Here is an 11,684-nt window from a genome sequence, read left to right on the forward strand (position 1 = left end):
ATTAAAGTGAAAAAAAACTAGCATCTTTTCTTACGCAAAAGCATTTCAAAGCTTGTTAGAAAAAAAAGCCCCAGCAGAGGCGCTGGCTATTACTTTGCATCAAAGAACTTCGTGGCCTCCCGCTGCGCCGCTCTGCCCAAGCTCCGCCCACAACCGGTGTCGCACTTCGCCGCCGTGCAGCAAGGAAAGACAAGATCGCCTTGTTATCAGAAAGACTGCCAGCTATACTCGAGCAGCGACAAAGCATGCCTGCTTATGTTGCGAGCTTACGGCAACGGCACCGCTCGCGGGCGCTCCGGGCGACGAGCTCTGCTGCTGCCTGGCTGCCGTGGTCGCCGCTAGGCCTACAGCTCGTTTCGCGTCGAAGCCGCAGCGGCCGGCGCTTCGGAAGGCGCCTGCGCTGTAATAAAAGGCCTACTATTCACACCGCTTTTCTGTCAACAGCATTATTTCGCAATAAAATAATAGCGTGGTCAATTTCTGCTACGCCCTCAGCAGCGGAGCTAGCGGGCGCCAGTCGAGCCGGACCCCGTTGGGTCAGAGGCAGCTGCGAGGCGGTTCTCGCAACAAATTCGCTCCTGCCACAGTTGGCCCTTTTACCAGCAACTCGGTATTGGCCAGTGACCCAGAAAAATGATATATTTCTCATTTTCCTATCCCAGGCTGTATTACTTACGTCAAGAACACTCTTTAGCTCGTTTTTATGACGCTGGCAGACGGGATCCCGTCTGCCCGCGTCCAGGCTGGCCGGCCGGTAGGATCGGCTTACTTCACGTTCGCATAAGAAAATACAAAAACAGCCATGCTACCTGAAAGGATGCTTTCTAGATTCGAGCAACGACAACATGACTGTACTAGAGTGGAGCTTTCGGCTCCTTCGCTCCGTCTCAGTCTAGCGCTCACGTGCTTGTAACCATGGAAACGACGCCGTCAGCGTCAGCGGAAACGTGTTACAGCGACCAGGAAACCATGAGAAGCTATCTTCCGGACGTTGTGGTGACGTGCTCATGCACGCTGTTTCGATTGGTCTCGCCGCGTGTCGTCATTGGGTGAGTGAAACGGCAGAGAAAATGTGGGAAATTTGAGTCGAGGACAATTTTTTGTTTGCTTGTATTTTGAAAATTCATTCCTTAATACCTCCCGTTCTAGTGCACCGATTCCAGTAATTATTTTTGATTCGGTATCTGCGTGTCATGAAGAAATCATCTAAAGCATATCAAAAAAGCGTTGCTGGGCACCTTTAATGCGTTTGATTCTGCCTTTGCTACGATTGTAATTTCGTTTTGACTGCTTTAGCTGACTCTGCTTTTGCTACGATTGTTTGACAGTGCTTTTGCTACGAGATGGCCTCCTCTAAGTTCTGTTATCAGAATCTTTTAGTTCTTTCTGTAGAGGTTAAAGGTTTCTTGTCTGTTATCCGGATGTTGCCGCCTTTTTCCACGTGTTGGGTTCCGTGCGATAATCCGATGAGTGTCTGCCTGAGGTGTATGTTTAAATACGCCACCTATCCATGCAATAAACAGTTGCTAGTGTGCGCATGTGGTGTCCCATCTCTTGTTAGTGTCCTTGTTGCGCTGCGTTCATTTAATCATGCACCAACTCGCCCCTCAGGCCATTCTTCTACAATGTAAGCCTCGCTCAAAGGCCAGATTTGTACGAGTCGAAGTAAAGACGTCCTGAGTGGCTCCGACCTGCCAGAAACGTTCTTTAAAAAGTCAGCGCTAATGGATTGAATTACGACACCAGCTATATTTGTTCATTTACTTAGAAAGACATACAAGCTTCTTTTTTGTTTCCTTCAAGCGAAAAAAAGATCAACCACGCGTGCCAGTACACGCCGCCATTAGATCCTTAATTGTTAACAGCGCCTACACTGCGTACCGGTGCCCCATCAACACCACTGCTCTCCTCTCCCGTAAACCCTTCTCACGCAGCCATCAACTGTGCGCTGCAAACACCGTCCATTCAGCAGTCTCCATGCGTTCAGGGAGTTTGTGCGTCCTTTCATTCATTTTGTCGGTATGTGCAGTTTAATTTGATCGATAATTGACGAAAAGAAGTATTTTCTCGTTTTCACTGAGTACTTACTGCCAATTGCACTCACTTAAGTTTGCCTTTGGGCGTGCCGCTTCTCTATCGCATTGCTAATGGACTCGTGTGAGTAAACTTTCAATGAGCGCCTGAATTACAAAGTAGGGAAATCAAGAGATCGGTGACTGCGTTCTGAAAGCGGTTGTCGGTACACAAACGAAAGTTTTGGTATTTTGCACGATGACTCTCCTAAGGCATTCGCAGCAATAGTAGTGCATGGTCCGCTCGATATGGACGGGCTCCAATACCGCCCACTTAAATTGCTTTCAGTTGATTGGTCGTCCTTTGTCCTCTGCTGAGCAAATCACGCGAGGCTTGAACTAGGAAGCCGCAGTAGCGCATTACATTGGTCCTCGAAGAGCACTCCCATGCTCAGTTTCTCCAACTCTCTCTGCAGAGGCGTTTAGACATCACCACGCAGCAACATCTATACGTACGAAAAGAGCGGAGCGCCAATCACTGCTGTCGTATAGGCTCGTTTCTTTGTTTGGCAGCATACTCACAATCTGCAGCACTACAGAAAGGCCACAGGTGCGCCTCTTCAAGTAAACATCACTGCAATGCAACACGTGATCAAACTCTTCACTGCGCCTCTCTGGATAAAGAGAGCTTCTCAGTGCAACTAAGAATAAGCTTTGTTGGTTTGTAAGCTGCTCACGTACAGGACATAAGCACGAAGAAATCTCACCTGCTTCTTCGCAGATCACTGCAGTCTGCATAGTGTTCACTTTCAGTATATCTGGCGGCTTCCACCAGCGATGTCTGGTATGGACTTTTATTAATTTTGTACTCCTTCATATGAAGGTGTTCTGCCTCCTTCCTGTATTTCTGCGCCTCTATATTATAACATAGTGGGGCGAAATCAATGAAAGTTTTCAGGGTTTAGCCTATTTATGCCGGACACACTTTGGCATGCGGTGTAGTTTCTCTGGCACACTCACTATTTTTGCCCTCCTCTCCACAACGATGGCAGACCAACATCTCTTAGTGCCCTCGGATGTTAGTTGCCTACATCCTAATATGCTGGCAGCCCTCCAAGCCTCCTCGCTATCCAAAGCACACCGCATCATAATCCATTCGCCAATTATGGCAACGCAACTTCACATGCTATCAAACCATTTACCTGTTCCTGTCAGGTACCTCAGCGGAACCCCGCTACAACTACTCAGGGAGTTCTTGCCGGCACCTGGCTCGCGACCACGCGATTGGTACGAAGAGTTTTCTACGGACCGGCTTCTGTTTGTCCCGTGGTACTGGAATCTCACCGAAGCCACAAGAGAAAGACTGCAAAACCAAGCGAGTGTTCATAATACACTGCGCCAGCTCGTCTTTGGCGACTCACACGAGCAAACGCTTAATGGGTTCGACAAAGAAGGCCTCTGTCGGGTAACCAGCGTGACTCCGCAAAGCTTCAGCGTTCCCGCAAATGACTTCAAGAGGTGCGACATTAGGAAGTACTACGCATCAGCTTCGGAGCTGTTCGGCGCAGCAGGACTTGAAAAAGATCTACCAGCCGGAAAATATTATGTGGCGACTATCGGAATGCCCGATGCCCAACTCGCCGAACACCCCGAAAGCATGGCCGTATTAGACGCATACAGGACGAGAAATAAGACAGTTGATATTATCGCGGGTAGCAACAGCTACCTTATCGTGGGCGAAAAGCGAGCCGACTTTGAACCATCTCCCCTCCCAGCCAGGATTTCCGAACTATGGCGCTTTTCAATAGACGCTTAATACTCCCCCGCAGAGATGTGCATATTCAGTCGGCGCGAAGTAACCATTCGCATATCGTTTATCGATTCCTGGATATCGGCACTTTGGTTTGGACTCAACCTCATATTACTAGGCGCCTCCATTATTTCCGTCCTCTGGATTCGCAGTCAGCTCTTGTTCCCTCGTCTGCATTTCTCGCAGTCTCGTCTCCTGCTCTTCCTCGTCTGCTCACTGCTTGGGCGATGCCCTCCCGACACCGTTGGAAACGCTGCGCCCTATCGAATCGGCGTCCTGGCTGTCTGGACAGTTGCGATGTTTTTCCTCGGAAACTATGTCCGGACCACAGTCATCGCAATAGAGAGCGTTCCTTCCCTGTCAAGCGGCCCGACAAGCATGGACAAGCTCAAGCTTCACTTGGCCACGGGGTCAGTGAGGCCTTGCCTTATAGTGTACTGGTTGGGAGAGTGGGAGCTTTACTTTATTAACGGCCAGCGGACCCGCGACGACTTTCTCATGGAATCCATGGCTCGCTGCCGTGGCGATTGCTTCAGTCATTTTACGGTGTCTGCGTGCTACGAAAGAGCCCGGGACGGAAAACATGCGGCACTGTCCATTTGCAGCGAGGAGGAAATCCTGGCCGCCTCAAGATGGAATTTGCTGCCCGGTGACAATTGCGGATTTCTCCATCGGCCGTCTTATATGCTGAAGTCTCACCCCTTGCGGTAGGCAAACATATTCATCTCGCTTTCTTGACTTGTGCAGATTTTTGTGAGACTTTTGCTTCACTGAAGGTGTGAAGGCTGAGCTAGTCAGATGCTCAACATGTTCTGGGCCTTTCTGTGCGTAATAATAATCACATGCTAGCTATTACGGAATTTCCTCGTTGCCAGTTGTGTATTTTTTCTGTGCTGATTGTCGCGGCCGCCCCCGTATAGTGAGGGCAGTGCGATAACGGAAATTCTGTATGAGGGCGTGGGATTCGAAGTTAGTGCAGTAAAAACATAGCACAGGGTATTCTTTTGTGATTTACTAGGTAGGCAAGAGGGCAGGAAGTAGATTCATAATTACGAAACAGCTCAGAGAACCTCAAGAAAAAGTGATTGCCGTACTGCGATTGCATACTCTGCAGGAATGTGGTTTCAAGAAATGTCCAGATGACGGCGAAGTTTTTCCTTTTTTTAAAATGGCGCAAGAGAAGCTGTGGAAACATAGCCCCATCGGACAAGGTTTCAAGTCCGAAGTCTTTACTTCACTAGCAAACATGAAAAAGGCTATGTTTGTAAGAAGCCTCTACTGCCAACCAATTTTGGTTGTCTACGCAAGGTGTGGTTAAGAACCCATTTCCCAGTCCTTTCACTCTTAGAACATAGAACATCTTGTACCCGTTGTATCATGTGTGGGTACCCAGTGGCACTAGTGATCAAATCACGCATCTCTCGCATGGGACGCGGATGCCGAAACAACTAGGCCAACCGCGTGCAGCAAGCGGCTTCGCCAACACGCATTAACTGAACATAAATTGTAGGGGCTATGGTCCTCCCTTTGAGCCAAAAACATAGGTGACGGTTATCATAAGTCGTGCTCAGAAATAGAACACTACAGCTGTCAAGGCCGCGCAGTACACCTGGCGATATCCGACAAGATTATACCGTAACATTACTCTCATTGCAAAATCAATTCACGTGTCTGTAAGACATTGTGGCAGGTTACAGCGTAGGGGGGTTTAACGTGCTAAATCGACTCAGGCTACAAAGGACGTCATAGTGGCGGACATGCACATTGCACAGGCCTCTACAGTTTTATCTCCATCGAAATGCGACTGCCGCGGCCGGGATCGAACCCTCGTATTTCGGGTCAGCTGCCGAGAGCCACAACCACTTATTCATCGCGGCGGCTTTGTGCGTGACAGTTTGCATGGTGCAGAAACTGCAATATCGATGCCGGTATTTTCTGCTTGTAACACATTCCTATGGGCGCTGCAAAAACGATGTCATTTAAGAGACCATTCGGACATTTTTAAGTTAGCTCTGAATTCACTGAAATGATTGTTCAGGTAAACTAACTAGGCGCTTATAAAACTTACAGCCCATTTTTCTTCGGCTGCGCTGCTTTCTATACGACCAGCGAAAACTACTTTGCCCGTCGCGAGTTTTATTTATGCCGTTCAAGATTCTTTGAGGATTTTATTATTTTTAAACAGCCAGCTGTTGTTAAATTCTTTACAGGCTGCAGCACCGCCGAATGTTGCGTACGGTATCTGAAGCCCGCCTCGCCGTTCGGCACCGGAAACTGTCGTCTCCTCCAAGTCATCCGTCCCATGACGTCATTGAAGGTCGGAGCACCGTCCAAGTGTACTTCGCTCTATATGCTGCTGGCGGCTCCCTAGCATTATTGTCGCTTTTAATCGAAATTTTGTGGAAGCAAAGTTCCGAACAAATCATTAAGGTGACCAAGATATCTGTTCCCTGCTGAAAAAAGGTTCTATGATGCAATAACCTCATAGAGGCTTCACCATGGAATATCATACAATTTGTATGACAGAAGCTAACAGCCACAGAAACCAAGCGGCACAGGGGATATTTTTTTATTTTATTTATTTATTTTATGGTGTTTATCAGTTTATAATATTACTGACTATGCTATCGCTTAAAGCTAATTGATTAGAAAAGCAGAAGAAAAACCAACCACATGCCGCCGGTGGGATCCGAACCCATGACCTCCAAATTACGCGTCGGGTGCTCTATCTCTGAGCTACAGCGACGGCTGTCAATTCTTCTGCTTTCGGGGTATTTATGTTTACAAGTAACCAAACCTTGAAAGTGTTCATCAGCGCCACCCACGTTCATAAGCGGCGGACGTAGAACGTCCTGAGTAACCGCAGGTGTGACGTAGAACGTCATCGAACGGAGAGGGTGGAAGCTGCGTGAGAACACTCTTATGCTTCCTATGGCGTCAAAGCTGCCAGAACCGAGGCCCTCCCTAAGCAATTAAGCAAACAAGGGAAGGGGATTGAGGGTCTCGTTATACATATGACAGAAGCTAACAGCCACAGAAACCAAGGGGCACAGGGGATTTTTTTAATTTATTTATTTTATGGTGTTTTTAGAGTATTACTGAATATGTTATGGCTTAAAGCTAATTGATTAGAAAAGCAGAAGAAAAAACAACCACATGCCGCCGGTGGGATCCGAACCCACGACCTCCGAATTACGCTTCCGGTGCTCTACCTCTGAGCTACGGCGATGGCTGTCAATTCTTCTGGTTTCGGGGGTATTTATGCTTACAAGTAACCTAACCTTGTGTAAGATCGCGCCTCGTACACGACCTCGCTGGCTCTCCCCTTTGTACTTCCCGCGTGGCTCGCGCAGTGCAGCAACAAATGCGGAAGCAATTACCGGCATGGGGAGGACGCCACTTTGGAACGCAGCCGTGACGCCTCGGGCAGAGGGCGCACGTGCGGCGTGGCCTTGCCGTCCCGAAAGGGGTGGTCTCCCTCCCACCGCGACTGATCAAAGGACTGATCCGCTGACTGATAGCGTTGTAGCCATGCGGGGAGGTAAACAAAGGTCTTCCGGTTGGACGCAGCACGAGAGGGTGGCCGCCTTGAGGCAGTTACGCACGTGCATGCACTTAAGATGAAAAGTGCGTTCTTGGGGGAAGGCGAGGGTGTTGCGTGGAGAGCGTTTTACGAATGTTTTCTTGATTTATTTATTTATTTATTCGAGCCCTGGTTTCGAGGCTATGCCCAACCCACAGGGCCGTGGCTACTGCGAAATTAAGTAGCGATTGGTTGATCAAAGACTGGGGCGGGTCAAGAGAAATGACCGCCCCAGCGCCTTTGTTTATGTACGTAATAAAAACGGAAGGAAAAGCCAGGTATGGCAGTCCTAAACAGGCTCCGTGCTTCGCACGTACGGAAAACTTCTAGGCTCTAACCGAGACCGCCGGTCGATGAGTAAGATTTTCCGAAATCGTATCTCTGTGTGAGATAAGTCCCAACCAGGCTCCGTGCTTAGCACGTAAGGAAAACTTCTAGGCTCTAACCGAGACCGCCGGTCGATGAGTAAGATTTTCCCGAAGTTGTATCTCTGTGTGAGATAGTATCTCTGTGTGAGATAAGTGCCTTCTAAGTTACAGTACTTGAACGTCTGTGTGACTTCACGCTTCTGCAACTGAGTTTGCCTTGTATATACTCTGTAAATATAATTTCCCTTTCGTACCTTCTGCTTCTGGACTCCTGTGCTTCAAAACACCACCGAACAACTCACGTTTGGAGGAGGCTGAACTCCCCCGAAGGAAAGCAAACGAACCTGAAGAAGGAAGAGAATTTACTGGCGCAGTCACGACAGAATTCGGCAATCGTCGACCGTGAGCCGACACCACCGTCAAGCCAGCAGCGTCAGGCAACGACCGTCCGGGAACCCGGGAAGGAGCCGATCTTCAGGTCCAGCCAAGGGAACAAGGTAGTCCAGAGCGCCGACCCTGAGGCGTCCTTCATCCTGCATCTCGGGACGAGGCAGCGGCAACAGAGAGGCAACGGATCCCACTAGCGACACCAGCACGGGTGAGCGGGATTCCTTGCGTACTTCTGAGGTGGTTATGGCTCATGTGTAAACGGGCGTATGGTGTTGACAAGGAGCATGATGGCGAGCTCAGATCGCAGACAGGAAAATGCGAGTGCATTAAAGGGGATGGCTACAGAGGGCTATGATCAGCCAGGCGAAACGTCAGAGGGCGATGATCAGTTAGGCGAAACGTCGCAGCAGGACGCAGCGACATCAGAGCCGATAGCAGAAACGCTACAAAGGGTAGCTGCAACGGCGGGTTCCGATGCTATGGCAATCCGCCGCATGGAACTGGATTTCGAGCTTGCGAAGCATAAGCTCGAAGTCGAATCTCGAGAGCGCATCGAATTGCAGAAACTTGGGATAGCGATGACAGGTGGCCGGCAGACCCCCTTGATATCGGAATCAGGGGAACAACGGCGAACGGGCCTCGACCCAGTCTCCCAATGCGCCAAAGTCCTAAAGGGACTCAAGTTGCCGGGCGACGCGGACGTACCGCTTTGGTTTGACGAGGTGGAAAGAGTTTTCACGACGTACGATGTGCCGGAAAACAGCCGCGTACACTTGATCATGCCGACGCTGACCGAGCGTGTGCGGTATTTGCTTCGCGGTCTTAAGGACGACGAGTGCAGCGACTACGAGTCAGTGAAGGCGGCCGTATTAAGCGAGCTAAAGCTGACCCCCGTTGAGTACTTGGATCGGTTCGAACGCGCCGCAAAGCGTAAGGAGGAAACTTGGGCCCAATTCGCCTCTCGCGTGAAGACATACTTTCACTATTACCTTCGTTCGAGGGAGGCAGACACTAAGGAAGATGTGGTGGCTCTCGTCGTAGCCGATCGCATGAAAGCTAGCCTAAGCACCGAGGGTCTGGAGTATGTGCGCCTCCGCGAGGGGGAAAAGTGGGCGAAACCGGATGAGTTATCGCAGATGCTTCAGACTTTCGAGCAAGCGAAAGGAAAGGGGCGCGCGGTGCGACCAACGACCGTACACGCGGAGAAAGAAAGGTCCCCATGCCCACCTTCAAGTAGTGACATGAAACGGCAGACACAGTGTTATGTGTGCCGCGCAGAGGGTCACGTCGCTAAACACTGCCCCCGCGCTGCGCAGAACGCGCAGACAAACGATAAACGCGCCCGGGTTCAGAAAGTAGCCGTCGCCAGCGAGGACGCCGCCGAAACCGCTGAGTCGGCCTACCCACACAGGACGCTGGTTGCAGAAATGAGATCCCCGAGATCGTCAGATGAAGTGGGAAAATCAAAGCTGCAGCGGGTAGAAATCGAATGCGGCGGAGTACCGACAACGGCGATTATAGACACCGGTAGCGAAATAACGGTAGTCCGAGAAAGCATAATGCCAGACGCGTCTCATGAGCCTTCCGGCAAGATAAAGCTTGTCTCAGCTTTCGGTGAAACAATAGAAGCGAAGCTAGTTACGCTCGCGGTCAGTATGAGGCGGCGCCCCACGCTTGTAGCTCGACCAGAGGCAGTACGTATAGTGTGCGCAATTACGGGCAAGCTCGCGGAGGGAGTGGACTGTTTGCTCTCGCGACAAGACTGGGAGCTGCTAGCACAGTGCGAACACAGCAACGGAGCGGTCCCCCGAAGCGACGTACACGTTACAGCTGGCCCTACTACAGCATCTTTCACCGTTGGCAGGGAGACTTTAGAGCCGGTCTCAACGACAGGCGCGGCTCACGCGAACGATTCGCAGGCAGGCGAGCCGGAGAATAAAGAGTTGCCCGTGACATCAGGCGAGCAACATGAAGAAGGTAGTGACGGGTGCCCCGCCGAAGCCCGGCGCTCAACGCGTGACGATGAAGACGAGGCCCCAGAGCAGCGCGAGAGTTTCTGTTCGGCCCAGCTGTCAGATGAAAGCTTTAAGAAAGCTCGGGCTGATGCAAAAATAGTAGAAAGTGAGCATGCTCATCCGGTGGTGTGCGTTGGCAAAAAGGACGGCTCAGTGTGTATGTGTATCGACTACCGGGCGCTGAACGCGGCTACACGTACTGACGCCTTCCCGATGACACCCCCGCAGGAGTTAATTATGAGGGTCGGCAGCGCGAAGTTCATTACTCTCGTAGATTTGAGACGCGGTTATTGGCAGGTACCAGTGGCCCTCGAGAGTCAGCATTTGACTGCCTTCGTAACCCACGAAGGGCAGTACGCTTGGCGCGTCATGCCATTTGGGTTAAAAGATGCCGCTGCAACATTCCAGCGAATGATGAATACGCTGCTGTCGAGACACCAGAGCTACGCGGCGGCATATCTCGATGATATCGCCATTTTCTCCGCTTCGTGGCAGCAGCACCTGAAGCATTTAAGCATCGTGCTCGGCTTACTACGCGAAGCTAAACTGAAGGTAAGCCCCGAGAAGTGCCAGATCGCACAAGCTCGGATCAAGTACTTGGGTCACGTCGTGGGTGGCGGTACACACGGACCGGACCCCGATAAGCTAGCCGCTGTTCGCGACCTTGCGCCGCCTACTACGAAAAAGCAGCTGCGAAGCCTGCTTGGGCTATGCGGGTACTACCGCGAATACGTAGAGAACTACGCTGAGGTCGCTGCACCGCTCACATCCTTGACGAAGCGAGGCGTGCCAAACGCGATTCCTTGGACTCGGGAAGCGCAGGAAGCTTTTACTCAGCTTAAAACGTCGCTTTGCGAAGCTGCAGCGCTAAATACCCCTAATATGCTCAAGCCATACTGGCTGTTCACGGATGCGTCCGCGATCGCGGCCGGAGCTTGCCTGGCCCAGATGGGAGACTCGGGGAGAGAGGAGCCGGTCGCCTTCGCCAGCCACCGGTTCACTACAACCCAAACCCGCTGGTCAACAATCGAGCGCGAGGCATTTGCCATCATTTGGGCGCTCAAGAAATTCGACCATTGGTTGTTCGGAGCTCAGGTTAACGTGGTCTCCGACCACAATCCCTTATCCTATCTAACGACGAGCACGCCTCATGGGGCAAAACTGGCAAGGTGGGCGCTGGCCTTCCAGCGCTACAATGTCGTTGTGACACACAGGAAAGGCACCTGTAACGGCAACGCCGACGCGTTGTCTCGCGTCCCTAGCACGAGCTGGGGTAAGGAGCAATGAGCCATGGCCCCTCAGGCTACGTGAATGTTCCCGTTCACCCGCTGCAATTTGTGATGTGATCGGTGATCTGTGGCCAGAATTCTGTGCAAGGATGTTGGCATGCCCCTGACTCTCGTACTGTGACGGATATCGTGTATGCTCTGTGTATAGTCCATGAGTGTTTTTGTGCGGTATCGGCGAGTTGTATCTTTTTGACCCGAGAGCCGTTTTTCAGCATGT

At 51.0% G+C, this 11,684-nt stretch overlaps 1 protein-coding gene and 1 pseudogene across 1 annotated transcript; both read left to right on the forward strand.

Moving 5' to 3' along the window:
- The window catches only part of LOC149334087 (uncharacterized), a 172,379-nt pseudogene extending 167,768 nt beyond the window's left edge, over nt 1-4,611 (forward strand).
- Nucleotides 4,612-8,601: 3,990 nt separating this feature from the next.
- Nucleotides 8,602-11,465, forward strand: LOC149334088 (uncharacterized). Its single transcript, XM_089557860.1, has one exon. It carries the CDS (start codon nt 8,643-8,645, stop codon nt 11,463-11,465), a length of 2,823 nt encoding a protein of 940 aa, XP_089413986.1. The 5' UTR covers nt 8,602-8,642.
- Nucleotides 11,466-11,684: the final 219 nt, after the last annotated feature.

This window comes from Amblyomma mixtum, chromosome 8 (assembly GCF_055824585.1).
Source record: "Amblyomma mixtum isolate Tamu chromosome 8, ASM5582458v1, whole genome shotgun sequence".
In the NCBI taxonomy this organism is placed as follows: domain Eukaryota; kingdom Metazoa; phylum Arthropoda; class Arachnida; order Ixodida; family Ixodidae; genus Amblyomma; species Amblyomma mixtum.

Coding starts and splice junctions, on each gene's coding strand:
- LOC149334088 (XM_089557860.1), top strand. CDS start 8,643: ATGGCAATCCGCCGCATGGAACTGGATTTCGAGCTTGCGAAGCATAAG.